At 43.8% G+C, this 22095-nt stretch overlaps 1 protein-coding gene across 1 annotated transcript; it reads right to left on the bottom strand.

The window, feature by feature from the left end:
* Positions 1–1729: 1729 nt before the first annotated feature.
* Positions 1730–13707, bottom strand: AADAC (arylacetamide deacetylase). Its single transcript, XM_077348659.1, has 5 exons — positions 13228–13707; positions 7253–7475; positions 6603–6672; positions 4473–4644; positions 1730–2501 (listed from the first exon to the last, which is right to left on the bottom strand). Exons 1-5 carry the CDS (start codon positions 13363–13365, stop codon positions 1893–1895), a joined length of 1212 nt encoding a protein of 403 aa, XP_077204774.1. The 5' UTR covers positions 13366–13707; the 3' UTR covers positions 1730–1892.
* Between the last annotated feature and the right edge of the window lie 8388 nt (positions 13708–22095).

Raw genomic sequence — 22095 nt, forward strand, 5'->3', positions numbered from 1 at the left:
TTGCTTTGGGAGCAGCTACCACCACAGTACAAGCCTCTGAGCCTCTGAGGAGGGCAGTATATGAATGAATGAACGAACGAACGAACGAATGAATGAATGAATGAATGAATGAATGAATGAATCTTCACTGTGCGATTGTAGGTAGATTATGGCAACCATTTTGTGGCTGCCTTCAGTTCCACCAGCAGCCATTATTTTTGCTGTTATCATCATTATTATTATATTTTATTTTTATATCCCCTCCCCTCCCAGGTTGGCTCAGAGTAGGTAACATCAGACTGAAAACAGCCAGTACAAAATAAGTTACATATATAATAACATTCCAAAATCATAAATGTAGGTTTTAACATTATTAAAAACGACCTCTTCTTTCTGTGTCAGAATTCCAAAGGTGCTCGCAGGCTCAAAAATTATGGGGACCCATGACAAAAATGTTTAAGAAATACCATAAGTTTTGATTATAGTTTTCTTAGCAATACTTTCAGCATACATTCCTCAAACAATGCATCCCCCATTACCAATTGGATCCATCTTTATACAGCACCAAATTAGATGATTAGCCCACGAGCTCATGCACTGTCTACAAAGTTTGAAAGAAGCAACACCCCAGGCTGCTATGCTCCTTCCCAGAGTTCTTTCACATATCATTCTGAAATACTAAGTTTTGAACAAGCCAAAATCTTGAATTTCAGCTCCAATTACAAATAAATTTGGTCATTCTGAACTGCTACTTTTCCTTCTTTTGCCATTATGAAACTTCCATCTCAGATCATTGGAAATTGTACTTTGCTAAGTATTTTGGCCCTTATTAAAACAGCCCCCAAAGAGCCTCTTGTGGCGCAGAGTGGTAAGGCAGCAGACATGCAGTCTGAAGCTCTGCCCATGAGGCTGGGAGTTCAATCCCAGCAGCCGGCTCAAGGTTGACTCAGCCTTCTATCCTTCCAAGGTCAGTAAAATGAGTACCCAGCTTGCTGCTGAGGGGTAAACGGTCATGACTGGGAAAGGCACTGGCAAACCACCCCGTATTGAGTCTGCCATGAAAACGCTAGAGGGCGTCACCCCAAGGGTCAGACATGACCCGGTGCTTGCACAGGGGATATCTTTACCTTTACCTTTACCTTTAAAAACCCATAAGCACTAGTAAACTATAGTTCCTAATGAATGGTGGGGGCAGATTTCTGTTTTGAGTCTTTATGATGTAGCCTCCTTTTACATTTCTCCATCACAGCTACTGGAATATATGGGACCGTGGGGCTAGAACTCAGAAACCTCCTATGATAAGCCCCCTTCACATTGCCCCACACTGAGTCTTTGAAGTTTTCAGAGATTTAAAAAAACATTAATGCTCTCTACTGCTCTCAAACTGTAAACCATGTCTTCCTGGCAAGTGAGTTATGAGCCCAGGAGGAAGAAAGAACATGGTGAACTCAGAGAACATGTTCTGGGAGGCTCTCTGAGCTTACTTCAGCACAATACACAATACGGCCTTGAGATGCAGCCTGCTTCCCAGTCCTGCTGCCTCTTATTAGAAGGAACAATGAAGAACTAAAAGATCAGCTCATTCAATGCCATGCTGCTATTACATTCCTGAGCTTTATGTTGTGCAAAGGGGAAGTTGCAACTTGGTCCCTAAAACTAGAGTCGCTTCAGAAGTTTGAAACCTACTGCTCAAAAATGCTAGTGGCATTAACACCATCGGTTTCAAAGAAAAAAGGAAACGAACTACACATTGTTGAAGAGATTCTTTTTTAATCATCCAAACAAGGAGAAAAACATTCCATGATTTACCAACAATAGTTATATCAACATTATTCCTAGAAAAGGTATTTCATTGGAAAACAGTATAAAACCCAGTTCAAATAAATCAACGCATTCTGTAAATATGGTTTCATTCACAGGTTCTCATTTAGCCACTTTATGTAATTATTTGCCATTCTCTGTCCCACAGAGAAGCTGAATGGGCCTGTAAGAAATGTTAGAGCCCCATGAACAGCATCCTCCACATGTTCATGTACCACTGGGATTCCTGCCTCCCTAAGTCGTGAGACATACATAATTCCATCATCTCGCAAGACGTCATGTTGACAGGTGACCATATATGTGAGAGGTAGCCCCCGCAATTTGGTCTCATCAACCAGCAGTGGTGCTGCTCTGGGATCCAGGAGCCCTGGGTATTTCTGTCCAATACTGGAACGTCCAGGTGATGGGGAGGTGTAAATGTGGCCCTTTTTAAACCTTTCAGGCAGCCAGTTACTCCAGTTTACAAACTTAAAGAAACCGCTCGACTCTTCCGGAACATGTTGGTTGAGCTCCATTGCTTCCTTGAGAGAGGTGTCTTTTGTAAAATATTCACTCCAGAATCTCACCATTAAAGACTTAGGCAAAACTGGCATGTTTTCATTATCTCTATACGATGGCAGATCCAGATCAATGGGCTGAAGGGCAGGATAAAGTAGCACTTGGATCTTGAGCTTAACTTTGACTTCAGGGTCATGAAGAAGCTGTAAAATCATAGAAAATGTACTGAATGAAGGCATTACAGATGGGAAAGCCAGTCTAATTATATGTTTGAATATACTGGAATAAAAATTAAAATGAAATAAAAAATCCAGGTGTATACATTGCAGCCAGTTTGGTGTAGTGGTTAGGAGTGCGGACTTCTAATCTGGCATGCCAGGTTCGATTCTGCGCTCTCCCACATGCAACCAGCTGGGTGATGTTGGGCTCGCCACGGCATTGATAAAGCTGTTCTGACCAGGCAGTGATATCAGGGCTCTCTCAGCCTCACCCACCCCACAGGGTGTCTGTTGTGGGGAGAGGAATGGGAAGGCAACTGTAAGCCGCTTTGAGCCACCTTCGGGTAGGGAAAATATGCCGCTTCGGCTGTGAAGCGGCATATAAGAACCAACTCTTCTTCTTCTTCTTCTTCTTCTTCTTCTTCTACTGCTGTTATGTTTTTTTAATTATATTGAAACAAAATGCTAACTAGATCCAGTGATCTCTATGGAGTAGCTATAAGCCAGCTGCAATTTGATAGCTTGGGAGAGGGGAGCATGCATATGTTTTCAGATTTAAGTGTTCAGCTGTGAAATTTTGTATCTTCTAGGTAAAAGACGGTTTGTGTTATCATACTTCTCAGCCGCCATGTCTATCTCACTGCCCATATGACTTGGAAGTGATGTCATCATGTCTAGATCATTGAAGTGATCTTTTGGTACTTGGACAAAAATGATAAATTTGATATATACCATAGAGTTTTTTGTTCAAATTCCAGAACATTGCTCCAACATCCCAGCTGTGAGGATGTCACTTCCAAGTCACCTGGGCAGTGACACTGACACATTGCTGTTTGACACAATTCCTTCGTTTGGGGGTGTAATTGGAAAGCCTCACCTTCATTATGGGTCTGGCAGCCCTATCTCCAGGGGAACTGATCCTAGTCCTCCAAAAACCTACTGTGATTGCAGCATACAGAAAGCAGGTTGGAAGGAGCTAGCACAGACAAGGTAGAGGAGGGAATCAGGGGCCTGAACAAAACGTGGGGAAGCAGAAGCCATCACAGATGAGTAAACAGCCTTCAGAAAAACAAATTATATTTGGGCAAGTTTTCTCTTTGCCAAATGGAGGGATTCTACATCAAGTCCATAGCAACCCCCACATTTGTTGTGCCTGGTCCAAACACCACCATGAAATATTGTAATGATTCTCTTTGAGCATGTGCAGAATGCTTCCCTCTCATCCATAAGTAACTGCAATCAGTTTCTAATTCAACTGGAAGTTGGGGGGGGGGAGTTCTAGGCCAAACTATACTACTAGCATTCCCACAATTCCTTTCCTATGCAAACACAAAATCCTCTCCATTTCCCCCCAGCATTTCTTGATCACCAGGAGTTGCTTCTACTTCAAGCACTTCTTTAGCTCGGAGGGCAAGAGAAACAATTTTGCAAGCAGATTAGTATGCTCTGGTAATAAAGGTAATAATTAATTTCACTTTTACTGCTGTAGGCAACCTGGCAATCCCTTCTCTAGTAAAAGGCTGCTCCAATAAAGATTTCTGAACTCAAAGTCCCAGTCTTCAGAAATCATGGAGGGAAGAAGTCAAAGCTGAAGGAGGCATCTGATCAGCCAGTAGGATCATGCCTGCCTGATTCTTTAGCCTCCCAGACCAACCCCATGCCTACTTCTGTTCTAAAAATTCCTTTAGGTGCTGGACAGATCCAGGTTTTAATATGGTTCATGTTAGATGTAGTCTTACTTCATAACCTGATTATAGGGTTGCCAACATCCAGTTGATTCCAAAAAGAATTCCTAGCGGCCCAACGAAGTAGAAAAACGAAGAAACAGGGACCAACAATGGCCGTACAATAAAGTCTTTGAAAAACAAACAAGAGGACTTATCCCAAGACTCACATGACTAACTGTAGGGTGCTGCCATTTCATTGTATTACTGCTTCCCAATGTCTGCCACTTACCTGCTGAGCCACAGCTGCAGCCAGATTTCCTCCTGCACTGTCTCCGGCAACACAGACTCTGCTTGAGTCTACGTTGTATTGGTCAAGAACACTGCTTTGCAGGAAGTACTTTGCCACTGCATATGAGTCTTCAAACTGGGCTGGGAAATGGTACTTAGGTGCCAGCCTGTAACTGTGGAATAATTTTTTAAAAATACATTTCTATTAAGCACTGTGAAGAAATACATTTTGGTAAAGTAAAACCTTTATTAGGGGCTTTTAAAAGTTTTTTTTTTCCTCTAAGCAAAGAGCAGGCAGGAAGGGAGAAGTCAGTTCAGTTGCTTTTCAGACTTCCCCCAGCCCACCAGCATACAAATGGTAATTGATACAGTAGGAGAGATCATAGGGTCAAGCTGTCCTCCCTTCTCCCAGTAGAAAATAGAGATCTGGAGGACTTTAGAATACAAAAGCTTCAGGAAGAATCTCCAGGAAAAAGTTCTCCAACCTGACCTGATTTGGTCAGTGGGTGGGGAAAATAAAGGTGATAAAACTCCTGAAAGCAAGGTCTCTTTTATGCTAAGTCCATCAGAATAGACAGAACTCTTAACTGAAATCTGAAGGAGTCAGCCATTGCCATGAACTGGCCTGGACAGGTGGAGGAAGCTACAAGGTAATGGGAAACCCTGTAGAGATCCATACATTCTAAGCTAAGGAGTCTGTCCTATATTTTAACATCTGATAACGCATGTATATAGAGAGGGACAGAGGAATTGTACTTTTGAATCCCTTGCTCAATCTGGCTCTGTGCTAAACATATGCTTGTGGAAATTTTCTCTTTCACAAATACTTCATAATTGTTGATGCTTGTAGTGGTTCTCTGTACCACACAGACTTCCACTGTCACTGCTGTGAGCCCACCCAGGAATGGCAGCACATAAAACCATAAACAAACAAACAAAATCGGTTCCTGTGGTGCCCAGAAGTTGGCAGTGGTAGACACAGAAGCAAGGCCTCAGAAGTTGGAAGGGAAGTGGTTATCCGAGAGATAAAGAATAGTCTCTTAGAGCAGCAGTCCGCAACCTTTTACCGGTTGTGGACCGCTGCCAAGGGGTAGGGGGAGACGGCGACCCGAGGCTCACACAAACATGCACGTGCGGACTGCCGCATGTGCGCGTTTGCACCCCCGTTGGGCGCAAACACGGATGAGTGGACCTACCGTGCGTGTGCATTTGCACTGCCGGTGTGTTGGCGGCTACGCTTCCCTCTCCCCCCTCCTGCAGCAAGAGGTTTGCTGGGCCGCAAGCTAATTGGCCGCTTCAGCGGCTGATTTGCTCATGGCCTGGTGAGCTTCTCGCTACGGGGGGTGGGGAGAGGGAGCCGCAGCCCGCTGACAAGGCTCTTGCAGTTTGGCATCGGGCCGCAGACCGGGGTTTGGGAACCACCGTCTTAGAGGGCAGGGTGGAACAGGGCCTGCAGGCTTGAGCAAGCCTGTTTCATCACAAGCACTTTTGCTGACTATGCAAAGCCAGCCAGAACATGTTAGGAAATTTTAAACCTGTTTGTGTTTTTCCACCAGCTAAACTGACTCGTTTAATTATTACAGTCATAGAATCATAGAATCATTAAAGTTGGAAGGTACCTCCAGGGTCATCTAGTCCCTGCAAAATGCAGGAACTCACAACTACCTGCCCACCCACAGTGACCCCAATTTCATGCCCAAGTGACGACCCCCCCACACACACACACAAACAACAAAATTCTCCAGAATCCAGCCTGACCTGGAGGGAATTCACCTACCATCCCACAATGGCGATCAGCAATTCCCTAGGTATGCAAGGAAGGGCTACAAGAGACAAACACTGACACTTCTCTTCCGTCTCACTTCCCTCTTCCTCTCACAAAACTCCTGAGAATACCATGGAGCCTGCTTGAGGTGGGGGCGGAGAGGGTGCTGAGGAGCGATCTAGTCAACAGCAGCCACTAGGCCGGACTGCCAGTCCTCCACCAAGGCTGCCAATGAGTCGCTGGAGGGCATAGGGTCCCATAGAGCATTCAGGAATCCCTCAGATTCCAGAAGTCTCTGTGGGCAGACTAAAATACAAAAATGCACAACAAAAAGAAAGAATTTCAGTTTCAGCCATCCTTCCTTACTCTGTGGATACGACGACAGCGTTTAGCTTCTCTGAAGTCCATCTTGACAGAAAGTCGTAAGATCTCATGCCTACAACAAAATAAGTTACAGAGGACATTTTATTGCTCTTCTAAAAGAAAGGAGCAGTTCACTGTTACTCTTGGCTATAGACCTTTGAGAATTGGCCACTATTCTATGCAACTCTATGCTTCCTAAATGTAGTCCAATTTCTGTACAGGCTACTTAATCTACAGACTACAGAAATATTCTTACATTGTTTGACTGTAATGACTGCTATATCGCTGATACACAGAGAACATTGCCCAATGGAAAATTCAGTCTCACCCATCTCTCATTCTTATATTTCACTGGTTTCAATCATTTGAACAGACTGGAAGTTCACATTAGAACAGGGGTAGTCAAACTGCGGCTCTCCAGATGTCCATGGACTACAATTCCCACAATGTTCACTGGCAGGGGCTCATGGCAATTGCAGTCCATGGATATCTGGAGGGCCGCAGTTTTACTACCCCTGCATTAGGAGACCTGAGTCTTTCTTCTTGTTGTATCTGCAGTATTAAGTCATGTTGTATTACAAATTATATTCCGATACAATAACACATATTTCCCTGACAACCCACACAAACAAAACCAAGTACACTTTGCTTACCTTTTCCTCCTAGACACCATCCACCCCCGTGAAAGTAAATAATTCCTCTTTTCAAAGAGTCGGTCTGCCCTTTAGGGATATATAAGCGAACTGGAACATGATTAAATTCGGTGTCTGTCACAATGACCTTTTCATCTGATAATGGTGGTGTATCTTCTAGGATTGTAATCTTCATCATCACATCCATGTAGTGGGCAAAACCCAGCTTCTCAGCCACTGTAGCCTAGGAAAGGATGGATATCTATGTGTTCTGCAAGGTTCAAACTCACCGATACTCTTAAAAATTTTTTTTTATCATTTCCCTCATTATGTGCTCCGCTAGCAGCAATACAGGGTTTGATTTCCTTTTATATGAAGGAGAATTAGAGCCTTATGGAGTTTTGCAATATTTATCACAAGTATACATATTTATACAAATACACATATTTTCTTATGAGGATATAGCATCAGTCTTTGTAGTCTCCTATATAACCTATTCTGGGGAAATTATTTAGCATCCCTATTCACTGAGTCGTTTTTCACCAAAAAAGACAAAAAACATTGGAGAGCTGACCTCGTTCCAACCAAGGAATCAAATAGCATAAGAAACCATCTCCAAATCTCTAGCTTGAATCCAGTGGCTCCTTTAAAACCAACCCCAGCTGACTGGTATAGCTGAATAACCCCCTACCTTCCCCCTCCCCACAAAAAGCTTTTATGTCAGTTATATTGAGAGCCAGTTTGGTGTAGTGGTTAGGAGCGAGGACTTCTAATCTGGCATGCCAGGTTCGATTCTGCGCTCCCCCACATGCAACCAGCTGGGTGACCTTGGGCTCGCCACGGCACTGATAAAATTGTTCTGACCGGGCAGTGATATCACGGCTCTCTCAGCCTCACCCATCCCACAGGTTGTCTGTTGTGGGGAGAGGAAAAGGAAGGCGACTGTAAGCCGCTTTCAGCCTCCTTCGGGTAGGGAAAAGCAGCATATAAGAACCAGCTCTTCTTCTCCTTCTCCTTCTCCTTCTCCTTCTCCTTCTCCTTCTCCTTCTCCTTCTCCTTCTCCTTCTCCTTCTCCTTCTCCTTCTCCTCCTTCTCCTTCTCCTTCTCCTTCTCCTTCCTTCTCCTTCTCCTTCTCCTTCTCCTTCTTCGTCTTCTTCTATATTGGTAGCCAAAATCAAGTTTTTTAATGTTCAGTTTAGCCAAATGCACACTCCTATAGGAAAGGTGAGATACTCTGATAAGCTTTCTAAGCAGGAGAGATAAAGAGGGCTATTAACAGCTTTGAATCTGGGACCACCTGCATGCCAAGCAGATGTTGTACCACTGAGCCACAGCCCTGCCTCTGAATGTTGGTTCCACCACTCCTCCCAAGGCCCACTCCTGCTAGCCTCAGATGCTGGAGGGCCATGTAATGGCACTTACTGACCTTGAAGATCAGGGAGAGAAAGCATGAAGATGAGGCAGCCGGAAGCGAGGAAATCCCTAAGATTAGGAATCTAGCTAACAAAGGGATAGCAACAGACTGTCAGAGTTCTGGACTTGTAGGCAAGAAAACCTCTCTTTTGGAAAGTTTCTTTATTCTCAAGCAAAGACATCCAACAGGAATATAGGCAGAACTGAGGTTACAGGCAAGCATTCACATATTTTCTTTTCCAGTGCCATATAGTACTGAGTTATGAGTACAGAGAATTGTGGGTATTTTTTCTTACAAGGGAACCAACAGAATGGGATTTCTCCAAGCAGTTATCATTCAATGCAAGAAAAGCAGATGCTGTATCACATCATGTGAACATACTGATGGGGGATGAATCTCTCTTCTACGGGTGTTCCAGAATGAATCTGCTAGTACACTTTTTTTTCCGCCACTATTTTCCTTAAGTCTTTTCACTGTCTGTCAGTCCATGTAGAAGAAGAAGAAGAGTTGGTTCTTATATGCCGCTTTTTCTCTACCTGAAGGAGTCTCAAAGCGGCTTACAGTCGCCTTCCCTTTCCTCTCCCCACAACAGGCACCTTGTGAGGTAGGTGAGACTGAGAGAGCCCTGATATCTTTGCTCAGTCAGAACAGTTTTATCAGTGCCATGGTGAGCCCAAGGTCACCCAGCTGGCTGCATGTGGGGGAGTGCACAATCGAACCCGGCTTGCCAGATTAGATGTACGCACTCCTAAACACTACACCAAACTGGCTCCATCTTCCATCATCTTATAAGGCTTCCACAAGTTCTTGTGTTTGGTTTCAGATTTGGAGTGCAAAGTTCATGAGAAACAGTTATGTACAATAAACTTGTCATGCAGACAGATGACTGCATCAGTGATAAGAAGCTTATCATATCCTACCAATGCTCTTATGTTCCCCTTCGCTTTGCCCCATTGCTCCTAGGGTTCCAAAATGTCTGTTGGAGGTAGGGGTCCCCTGCTGACAGGCCCCTCTGCTCATCTTCCAATAAGCTGGGCAGTGGAGAACCTACCTCCAAACAGAGGGAGGCTCTGCTGAGGTGCAGTGATGTTACTACCCTGGAAGTAACATCATGGCTTCCAGGATGCCGGGACGATGCTTTGGTATTTGGGCAAAAACTCTATAGTAAATTTGGTTTCAGCCATAGAGCTTTTGCCCAAATTCCAGAGCATTGCCCCAACATCCTGAAAGTGATGGCATCACATCCAGGTCATGCAGGCAGTGACATGGGCACATCACCGCTTATCAGCAGACCCTCCATCCTGCTCCTGGTAAGTCTTCTTTGCAATTCCACACACACACACACACACACACACACAAACCCATCATTGCCACGAGGGACCAACATGATGAAAAAGATATCCCACTGTTCTGCCTATGGAATGCTGAGAAACAAGCCAGGCCTACCCTCTGACATAAATACTGAAAGGAGGCCTTTGGCAAACACTAGACTTGCTATTTACTTAGGTTGTTTGCTTCTTTTCTAGCCTTATCCCTTTAAAAGCAGCCTGACAGAAACAATTAGAGGTAGAGGAGGAAAGCTTGACTTGCATAATTTCGGTATGTCCACTCCCGTATTCAAAACATGGGAGAATGGCCAGAAGAAATGTTGGCAACCTTACATGTGTTAGCGTGATTTCCTGTTAACACACACACACACACACACACACAATGCCATTTGGACTTTATGCCCAATTCTGGAGCGTCACGGTTTTGAACTGAAAATCCCCATTTCATTTTGGCTTCTCCTTGTACAAATTGAACTATGTTGCTCTGTTTTTATAGACATTTTTTATTCCTAATACTGATATTTTTTTACTTATTAAAATTTTTAAGTACTTTTGTTTCAGTTGCATATTAATAGCATAGTATGTTTTTCATTTCTAGCCACCTTTCTCACTAGGACCTGAAGGAGATTATAAGTATCACAAAAATACGGTTTACTTAATCAGTAAACAGGTTGCATTATATGGTTGTTGTTGTTGTTATGTGCAAAGTTGTGTCTGACCCATCGCGACCCCATGGACAATGATCCTCCAGGTCTTCCTATCCTCTACCAATCCCCGGAGTCCATTTAAGTTGGCATAATATGGTAACACCAGGCAATTTTAGGATAATTTATAGGCATAAATGGTTACTGGTCAATCAGGTCACCTATACGAGCCTGTACGCACCTAACTGGCCATCAGCCCAATGGCTGCCCAATCCCGTTACATCTCCTGCCCCTCAGCATCTTTTCACAGTTTTGCCGCTTTGTTGAAGTCCCTGGCCATTCAGATGGCAGTCCCACATTGAGTGAGCTGCCAGGAGTTCATAGGGTTGGGCCTCCCTGAGGCAATAGATCCTGCCTAAAGAAGTCTGGGGAGTCAGCCACTCTTCCCCGGGGGGGGGGGGGGTAAAGGGCCCAGTCCAATCTTTTTCTGAGACACCTAGACATGTACTCTTTATGTAGTGTTAGGCAAAAGCTGAGAGTGGTGTTCTCAGATATTACATATTTTAGAACAGGGGTAGTCAAACTGCGGCCCTCCAGATGTCCATGGACTACAATTCCCATGAGCCCCCTGCCAGCATTCGCTGGCAGGGGGCTCTTGGGAATTGTAGTCCATGGACATCTGGAGGGCCACAGTTTGACTACCCCTGTTTTAGAAGGTCGGCTCCAAATCAGATCCTTTAGAAACTCTAGTTGGAGCTACACCTAACAGATTTTTCTGTGCTACCCAGCAAGCCTTTAGATTTTGATCTTATACAAAAGAGCACTTCACACAATAATTTGACCACTGAGGAAGACCCCTGTGGGTCAAAACGCATTTGATCTACTCTGTCATGTGCCGTTAGATATGTGTTGTTTTTACTTTGTTCAATAAAAATTTGTAATGATTTTTTAATATTGTTTTGCAGCTCAACTTTTGGGTCGCTGACTTCTTTTTCAGCTTGGGTTTGGGGTTCCTTTTTTCATAGAATCCTAGAGTTGGAAGGGACTTCATGGGTCATCTAGTCCAACGCCCTGCACTATGCAAGGCACTCACATCCCAATCGCTCATCCACTGTAACCTGCCACCCCCTTGAGCCTTCAAAGAATCAGCCACTCCATCAGATGGCTATCCAGCCTCTGTTTAAAAATTTCCAAAGATGGAGAACCCACCACCTCCCGAGGAAGCCTTTTCTTCTGAGAAACCGCCCTAACTGTCAGGAACTTCTTCTGGATGTTTAGATGGAATTTCTTTTGAATTAATTTCATCCAATTAGTTCTGGTCTGTCCCTCTGGGGCAAGAGAGAACAACTCTGCTCCATCCTCTATATGGCACCCTTTCAAATACTTGAAGATGGTTATAAAATCCCCTCTCAGTCCTCTCCTCTCCAGGCTAAACAGACCAAGCTCCCCCAACCTTTTTTCGTATGTCTTGATCTCCCTTGGTTTTGGAGTCTTGAAGCTGCCATGAGACTTTTAATTTGAAAAATGCAACAAATACATATATTTATCTGTTAACTTATTTGAACCTAGTCTTTCTCCCCAATAGGGACTCAAAGTGGCTTGCATCACTCTTCTGCCTTCCACTGTAGCCTCACAACAACCCTGTGAAGTAGTTTAGGCCACACAGACAAGACAGCTTTGAACCTGGGTCTCCCACACCCTAACCTACCACTCCTTCCACTATTGATATATATTATTCGTTTTTAGAATTTCCCCCGAGAGCTCAGGGTGGCTGACGCAGATTGTAATAGAAGCATAGTCAAATCAGCAGCAGCCATCTAATCCTCATGCAGATTCGGTGCATGAATCTACATGTATAGTACTCTTACTACACGTAGTTCCTTCTCTTTTGAACACAACTGCATTAAAAATGGTTATTAGTGCTAAGGGAAAGTGATTAGAAAATTCAAAGTGCTTTATTCACATGGGATTGATCACCTGTCAAAATGGTGGTGCTTATTTATAACAAAACTCCATGCAGACCAGGGGTAGTCAAACTGCGGCCCTCCAGATGTCCATGGACTACAATTCCCATGAGCCCCTGCCAGCATTCGCTGGCAGGGGCTCATGGGAATTGTAGTCCATGGACATCTGGAGGGCCGCAGTTTGACTACCCCTGAGATATAGCATATAGTATGTATAAAATGTGAATCATGGCAGTCACTATAACACAGGCACAGCTGTGGAATTATATCAAAGGATGCATTTCATTTCCGTGCCTCAGAGACATTATGCTAAAATGCAGAGATGAAAAATGGCTGCACGGCTTTCTACGGCCACACATTTTAGGTAACAGGTAGCTCCCCTTCCATTGATTTTACCTGTTAGAATAGCATATTTATGTTTAAAGAATTCCACAGAGAGATACATACATAAATTCAGTCCCTCAGTCCCCCTTCAGCCACCGTTTGCTCACTGTAAAGAAAAGCTCTGGCTTTGAAGTACTATTGGAACCCCAACCATTCTGTGTTCTGTCTTCCCTTTGCCACCTAATTTCCCCAGGAATACAGCTGCTGAACTTTTAAAATAAGAGCAGAGAAAAACTGAGAATCAGCCAACGTTTAAACTTACCACATGTCCCAGACTTCGGAACAGAGCACTAAATAACATCAGCGTCCACTTCTCCTCCACATTCTCCGGAATGGGACTATAAATATAATAAGCAACCAAAACAGAAGCAATCAGAAATCCCAGGAACTTAATCCCCATGTTTCTCAACCGAACAGCTTCTTTAAAGACCGAATCCCGTTGAATGTTCCCTGACAGCAGGAAAGTCAGTCTGTAGTTTACACACAGATCACACCCAGGAGAGGAGTTCCCCTGCGATTCTTATGGTTTTGCAGCAGTGTGCTCAGGATACAGCAGTTGACATTCCTGTTTTGAGCTTATATTTCGTTATCCAAGCGGGGGGGGGGGGGGTGCTGCTACCAGGGAGTTTTTGCAGCTGGTCTATCTTCTCAAAGGCTCCAGCAACAAACGTACTGCTTGCAAAATTAAAGAGGCAGAATACCAGGTTAAGGATCACAGCCTACATAATACACACCAGGAGGTCTACCACCTGAACTGATTGATAAGCGACGAGTTTCATTTCAGAGAAAGAAGAGGCCAAATAACAAGAGCAGAAGCAATTGCCATAAGGAAGAAAACAAATCAGGTTTCTTAGAAAGGTTTAAGTGCCTGAGGACCTAGGCTTCACTCAGTGTATGTTTTTTTTGGCACTCAGATCAGTTGACTGGGTTTGAGACTACATTTATTTATTTATTTATTTATTTAAACCATTCCTGTGCTGGCTTTGTACCCAAACAGAGCCCCCCAAAGTGGCAAACCTCAAAACATTTCAACCATGCAACATTTAATATAAAGTATGTATAAACTAATTCAATTAAAAAATAAATAAATGAATAATACCAAACCCAGGGAGGACAGCCAATAACAGTTCCTGTGGCCATGCCAAACAAAAGCAAAAAGTTTTCATCCACTGGCTAAAGGCAACAAAAGACAGAAACAGGTGACTCTCCCTGGGGAGCAAGTTTTGGCAACATGACCAAGAAGGTCCTTGGTCATCTACCCTCAGTTGCTATGGGCACCTGAAGCAGAGCTTCTGAAAGGTGACCTGAGTGGATGGGCATGTTCATGTTGGAGAGTCCTTAAATTATGCTGGCCCCAAACTATGTAAAGATTTAAAGGTCGATCTCAGCTCCTTGAACTGAGACTGGGAGCAAATGGGCAACTAGTGTTGCTAGAACAAAACTAGAGTAAAAGAGTCCCTAGTCAACTTTGTGGATACAACACTCTGTATCAAATGGAGCTTTAGGGTAGTCTACAGGGGCAGTCCTAGGTTGAGCACACTGCAGTAGCCTAATCTAGATGTTGCCAAGTAATGCGCTACAATGGTAAGAATTTTTGCCTTGGAAGTGCAACTATGAGCTATCACATTTGCAAACCCCATTTGCATCTGGAGGGTTCCACATCCCCCCTTTTCTCTCTCTCTCCCCAGGATTGTGAAGGAGCCACATAATATCCGTATGCTGTTTTTTCTTCTGGTTTTCTGCCCTGTAGCTGCATTTTGTTGTGAGGGAGATTTGGACAAGGGATGCTCAACTAGACTAGACTATGACATGCTGGTGGGATCCAAACCCACTTTCTCCAAACAGTTTGTATTGGTTCAGAAGCTCAGAATCTACGTTGCCAAAACGTCTTAATAGTAAGACATTTGAACATGGCTGGCTGATCGCCCCAGGCACGGTGGTTGCAGAAGCCAAGTTGGGGAGCAAAACCATCACAGATGGGAGGTCTCAGTTCCTGACAGTTGCAAGGTGAAGCCACAATATTGTCATGTTTACAAGGAGTATATGAATACATAGATAAGTTAAACAAGTGATAAAATAATGTTTCTCAGTAGGGATCTGGATATGGGGCTCTTTACCACTCGGATGGTGCAGAGTGGTAAGGCAGCAAACATGTCTGAAAGCTCTGCCCATGAGGCTGGGAGTTTGATCCCCGCAGCCGGCTCATGGTTGACTCAGCCTTCCATCCTTCCGGGGCAGCTTGCTGGGGGTAAACGGTAATGACTGGGGAAGGCACTGACAAACCACCCCATATTGAGTCTGCCATGAAAACACTAGAGGGCATCACCCCAAGGGTCAGACATGACCCAGTGCTTGCACAGGGGATACCTTTACCTTTACCTTTACCACTTGAATATCATTGTGCATCTTAACTATTTTATAACTTACAAGTTAAGATATGCAAAGTCTTGTACACTTTGGACCTAATTTGTCTCAAGAACCATTCATTAACAAGACTGGTAATGTTACAAGTGAAAGAGAGATTAAAAAAATAGTGCTACAGAATTAATGAACAAAGTGAGGGTAGGGTAGGAATGTTTCATCACACCTGAAACACTCTTGTCATGTCAGAAATAGAACAGCTACAGGCATAATTCTCCTGTTTAAACTGGTGTTATATAGTCAAGATTCTATTCTCCCTCAGCAGCAAAGTCAGAAAGCACAATAATTGCATGTGACAACATTGTTTCTTAGTAACACTAACAGATTCTCCTACAAAGTCCTTCAGCAGTTGCCAAAGTCCATACATCCACAATGTTGTCTTGCAAACAATGCTTCCACATTGGAGATACAGGGGGAAATGTGGTGACTAACCATGATAACATGGAATTCCACTATTTCCTCCACAATAAATCCACAATGCCTCTGTAGTTTAGTGTAGTGGTTAGAGAGTGGTACACTCTAATCTGGAGAACCGGCTTTGATTCCCCACTCTTCCTCCACATACAGAAGAAGAGTTGGTTCTTATATGCCACTTTTCTCTACCCAAAGGAGTTTCAAAGCAGCTTATAATCACCTTCCCTTTAGTCTCCCCACAACAGACACCCTGTGGGTGAGGCTGAGAGAGCCCTGATATCACTGCCCGGTCAGAACAGTTTTATCAGTGCTATGGCGAGCCCAAGTTCACCCAGCTGGTTGCATATGGGGGCGCACAGAATCAAACCTGGCTTGCCAGATTAGAAGTCTACACTCCTAACCACTACACCAAACTGGCTCTCAGCCCAAGGCAACCTTGGGCTAGTCACAGTTCTCTCAGACTTCTCTCTGTCCCACCCAACTCATGTGGTTTCTGTTGTGGGATGAAGAAGGGAAGATGCTTGTAAGCAGCTTTGAGACTCCTTCAGATAGTAAAAAGCAGGGTATAAAAACAACAATTCTTCTTCTCAATGATCCTATTATAGTATACAATAAGTCTAGTGATGAAAACAAGAAACTTTGCTCACTTTTGCCACTTGAAAGCAGCTTCCCTATTCTGGAGTTTGCCTTTGGGAGGAAGGTATAAAGTGGTTCCCTTTGCTGAGCGCTCCTGTTCCTGTCAGACTCATCAGTCCACAACAGCAGCACATTTAGTGCTCTACTGTCCCATCCATGCAGTTGCTCAGGTACACTATTGCACACCGTGGTTGAGCAGAAGACTGCATATGGCCTTGAAATTGAACACCATACCACATTTGGCACTGCTATGGATATCTTCGCTTAAGTACTATCTTAATCCAAAGTCAGAACCCAGGGGGTATTCACAAAAAATATATTTTTTTAAATGAGTCAAGCAGAACTTTCCCAGTTTAGCCTGGATTTTCATGCTTTAGACCAGCCTTTCTCAACTTTTTTACCATTGAGAAACCCCTGAAACAGTCTTTGAGAAACCACAGAGGTGGCGTGATCGTGCAGAATATGGTTGGGAAACACAGCTATATACACACCCACCCAGGGCTCCTCCCCTTCCCACCACCTCCAGGTCCATTATTGGCCATTTGGGGAAGGGTGGGTAGATCGACATGACCATATATGGGCATATCACCCAATATATGTTTAGTAAATTTTCAAAAATATAGTAAAATGAATTAACTCCCAACCACTCAGGAAACCCTTCCAGGACCATCAAGAAACGCTAGGATTTCACAATACCCTGGTTGAAAAAGCCTGTTTTAGACATAGTGAAGTCACCCAGAATTGACCTTAAATGTATGTTCATTAGTTCCAAAAGCACCTCCTTGTGGTAGAATTCAGGATTTACCTTATTATGATCTAAATTTCCTACCCCCCCCCCCCAGCATCATGTCAAAAGCACTTTCTTATACAAGCTTCCACATGGTTCAGAACCACACAGATAAACATTTTAAGAACATTCACAAGCCAGTAATTTAAGACATGGATGGAAGACACATGATAGGTGACCCTGAGTTGTGAAACAATAAATGCAAGAAAAATCTTTCTTTGCCCTCATGTATCTTGATTAAGTCAGTGTTAAATCTCAACACTCACCTTGTGGGAACAGAATAAGGGAAAATAATCACTCTACAGAGGTATACATATACACAAAGAATTAAAATTAATCTGAAAACTGTGGAAAAAAAACATTTTTTTAAATCACCTCTATAGTTCAGGGAATTTTACCCCTACAGATATTGATCCAACAACATGATAAATACAGTGAAGCCTTTAAACATGACCCCAACCATGACCATATGTAAGAAAAGGTGGCAGACAAAGAATTATGTAATGCCACCCTACGTCCCATAGGGCTGGCAGTCAGCCTTTCCCAGGCATCCTGCCCCCATCACCAGGATCTTGGGTGGGTGGCCATAGAGGCCATCTGTACTCCCTGGGGCTGGCCTGCAGCCCAGCCTCTCCCTCCCTCTCAGCCATCTTTATCTCTGGCTGGCTTACCTTTCATGCGTGAGCCAACAGAGCAGGCTCATCTCTTCTTCCATCTGGAAAGAGGAGAGGGGGCGGAGGTCAGGGTCAGGGCAGACTGACAGAATTATTGGCCATCTGTGAGAGGGTGGATGTTCCTATTGGGGGCCTATGCACACAGACAGCCAATCAGGTAGGGAGTGAGTCATTCCCACACATTTAGGTTTTTATTATATTGAGGAAATATTTTGTTGTTAGACGCAAAGTCATGTCCGACCCATCGCAACCCCATGGACAATGATCCTCCAGGCCTTCCTGTCCTCTACCATACCCCGGAGAATATATTAACTGTTGACAAAAGTTTATACCTAGAATAAATCTTTTTTGGTCTTAAAGGTGCCAATAGACTCAAACTTTGTTCAGTTGGCCTAATATTTAGTATTATTTAATGCATTTGTATCATGCCCTTCCTTCCAGAAAGCTTAAGTCAACATACATTAATCTTCCCTCTTCCAGTTTTCCAGTGAGGTAGCTTAGGCTGAGAGAGAATGAGTAGCCACCTAGTAATTTTGCTTTGCAGGAATTAATATCGCCAATGAGGACACTGACACAAAGATTGGCATTAAATCTGGCTACAGCCTTTAATAACAATGTGAGCATGGAAAGCATAGGGAACAAGGTCCAGCCCTCTTGTGGTCCACAAGGCAGCCCAGCACAGCCTGCTCCTCTACAGGTCACTTTGGCTGTACAGCCCACCTCATCCCAGACGCAATGGCTGGCAAATAGAAGGGAGGAGCCAAAGTGGAGTTACCCTACTGGGCGTCCGCCTCTATTGGGTTATCCTGCCTCCCGGAAATGCAAGCCTTCAATCAGGCTCTGCATCCACCCGGTCCCTTAAGGGGACCCCCAACCTACGGGAGGCCAACGCGCAAGCTTAGCCACCCCAAAATTAACCTTTCCCCATGCTCCCATTCCGCCGGCTATGACAATGAAGTGCAATATAAACCACAATGGAACAAACATGTTTTTTTTTTAATACAACTTCCCAATGAAAAAAGGAGGGCATGAGGGTGGATTTCGCGATCTCCAGGCTGCAGGAGTGGGAAGAGGCCGAGACATGTGGGGCTGCCCCTTAAAAGGACACCCGATAGGCCCCGCCTCCAACAGTGTCACGCTGAGTGCAACCACACGCAGGGGCTGCTGGGAATGGGAGTTTCTTCCCCACCGGCTTGTCCTCGGTGCGCTCTCTCTCCCGCTGCAGCAACGGCCCCTTAAGATGAGTCTCTGGGGCTATTTCACAGAAATTGGGAATTCAAACTGAAGATTTCTAATCCAGTTTTCCAAATAGTATACTATAGTAGCCCTAAGTCAGCAGATCCCCTTGGAGGATACACTGGAACTTCAGAAAGCTGTTGCTATATTGGGCCACACATCTACAAGTACAAATATGCAGGTTTGTGCTCCTGAAAAGAAAAATCATCCTTTCCTAATCCAGAGGAAAATCTGTGTAAGGGGCATTTGCAGACGTTAGTGCATTTTCAGTTTGCAAAAAACTTTGGCTTTGCAGCTTCCTGTCACAGATTCCTGATTTAGTGTTCCTTATATCTTTTATAGTGATTCTTCATCATGCTATTTAGACATTTGCCCAGTGACTGTTTTATATATCCTGAAGGGTATTTGGCAGTTCCGTAGTCACAAGACATAAGAGGATTTACTGTTTCATACAGCAAGCACCACATATCTTAGGTTTTTCTGCTTTGCATTGAAGACTGGAATATTTTATTCCTAATTTACTTTTTAATTTAGATATGCTCTGACTGAAAACAGAAAGGCATTTCTGTAGTGAGCTCGAAACCCAGCCATAATAGCTATGTCACATGAGATCCTTTCTACATGTTTTCAAGTACTGCAGAATCCTGTGATTTTTGCTTCTTGATAAAATGGGTGCTCTTCTTTTTATTGAAGCATAAAAGATATTAAAGTTGACCTTTAAAACTCTAAGGGGTTGGGCCATGTGTCTTTTAGGCCCCTGTTGCCTTACTTATCTTGTGCCCACTCACAGGCTTTGCTGTCAACATAAAGAGTCTTTTTTGGTACTAAATGCTGTAATTGTTGCCTATTGTAACTCCATATACAGGACAATCTGGGACGGAAAGGGTTAAGAGTATTCTCTCCCTTGGGTAAGAGCCTCTTGTGGTGCAGGGTGGTCTGAAGCTGCCTGCCCATGAGGCTGGGAGTTCAATCTCAGCAGCCAGCTCAAGGTTGACTCAGCCTTCCATCCTTCCGAGGTCGGTAAAATGAGTACCCAGCTTGCTGGGGGGTAAACAGTAATGACTGGGGAAGGCACTGGCAAACCACCCCGTATTGAGTCTGCCATGAAAACACTGGAGGGCGTCACCCCTAGGGTCAGGCATGACCCGGTGCTTGCACAGTGGATACCTTTACCTTTACCTTTAAAAACCCCAAAGCACTAGTAAACTATAGTTCCTAATGAATGGTGGGGGCAGATTTCTGTTTTGAGTCTTTATGATGTAGCCTCCTTTTACATTTCTCCATCACAGCTACCGGAATATATGGGACCGAAAGCCCACACAGTGGGGCTAGAACTCAGAAACCTCCTATGATAAGCCCCCTTCACATTGTCCCACACTGAGTCTTTGAAGATCATCTACCTTTACCTCCCTTGGGTACACTTGGCAATTTGTCCTATCTTCTGATAGGTTAGATGCTGATCCCTTTGGCCTTCTTCTCTCTCTTACTTGGGCTTGGAGCTGTAGAAAATTAGCCATTGTGAAGTAAATCTGTTCACAATAATAAAATCAGAGTCCTGTCACACCTTTAAGACCAACAGAGATTTATTCAAGCCGTGAGTTTTTGAGCGCAAGCACTCTTCCTTAGACTATGAATTGACCATCATGACAGTGGGAATATATAAGCAAAAGTTAATTCTGTTAGAATCATAGAATCATAGAGTTGGAAGGGGTCATACAGGCCATCTAGTCCAACCCCCTGCTCTACACAGGATCAGCCCTAAGCATCCTAAAGCATCCAAGAAAAGTATGTATCCAACCTTTACATTAGTTTAAACTTTACAGTATCTACATGAATACGTTGTGTATGAAGCACTTCTGGTTTTGTCAGTAAACTTCCTTTGTTATCACTGGAGTCAGAATATCTCTGTAATTTGTTTGAATAGCATTTTCCCCTTAACCGGGAAACATGGGGATTCCAGGATACTGCATAAAGCTTTAGCGCTTCCAAGGCAAATTATACGTTTTTCCTTTAACCGGACACTAGTATCCTGAAGATATGATGCCTGCTTAGTATACCTTTGTCCACTAGATGGCAAAAAAAACCCCCACAGCTCTGTAACATCAACAACCTAAATTTTGAGGTTTAGTTAATCTGGCTGTCTGAAAAGATCAAACATCTACAAAAGCTAGAACAGGAGTGACTTGTTCATAATTACATAAAACCGATTCATGTTATCCATGACTGAAGCAGGTACAGTACCTGCTGATTTTCCACTGCGCAACTAAACTCACAAAATGTGTGTCCTTTCCTTCCCTTCCAGCAATGAGATCTATGGTCAGCAAATCACCTTGTATTTCTACCTGTGATGGAAAGGTATCTTTTTAATTGCTATTTTTTGTTTTAAAAAATTCAGAACTAAAGAATATTCACCCAGCCCCGATAAAAGCCATGTTTCACAGGGATCTGGAAAAATTACGGTCATATTCAATTGGAATTTAAAAAATTACTCATCTTTGGAAAAGTGCTAAATATGGAACTTCAAAGTGAGAAGTCAGACTGTAAGAAAACTGAATAGTTAACGAAATCCAAAAGTGATGCATCTTGTTATTTGCAACAGGCTTGCAGAGATGAGGCTTCAAGCTGACTGATGATGGTGAATCGAATCTGAAATTTCTCTTGCTCTCCTTGGTCAGATCACATCTAATTGTACATATGTGCATTTTTGTGCCCAGTAGAGAACCCTTGGACTGCAAGGTCAGATCCTGAAGATGAAACTCAAAGACTTTGACCACCTCATGAGAAGGAAGGACTCCCTGGAGAAGAGCCTAATGCTGGAAGAGATTGAGGGCAAAAGAAGAAGAGGACGACAGAGAATGAGGTGGCTGGATGGGGTCACTGAAGCAGTCGGTGAGAGCTTAAATGGACTCCGGGGAATGGTAGAGGACAGGAAGGCCTGGAGGATCATTGCCCATGGGGTCGC

The sequence above is a fragment of the Paroedura picta genome, chromosome 8 (genome assembly GCF_049243985.1).
Source record: "Paroedura picta isolate Pp20150507F chromosome 8, Ppicta_v3.0, whole genome shotgun sequence".
Taxonomy (NCBI): domain Eukaryota; kingdom Metazoa; phylum Chordata; class Lepidosauria; order Squamata; family Gekkonidae; genus Paroedura; species Paroedura picta.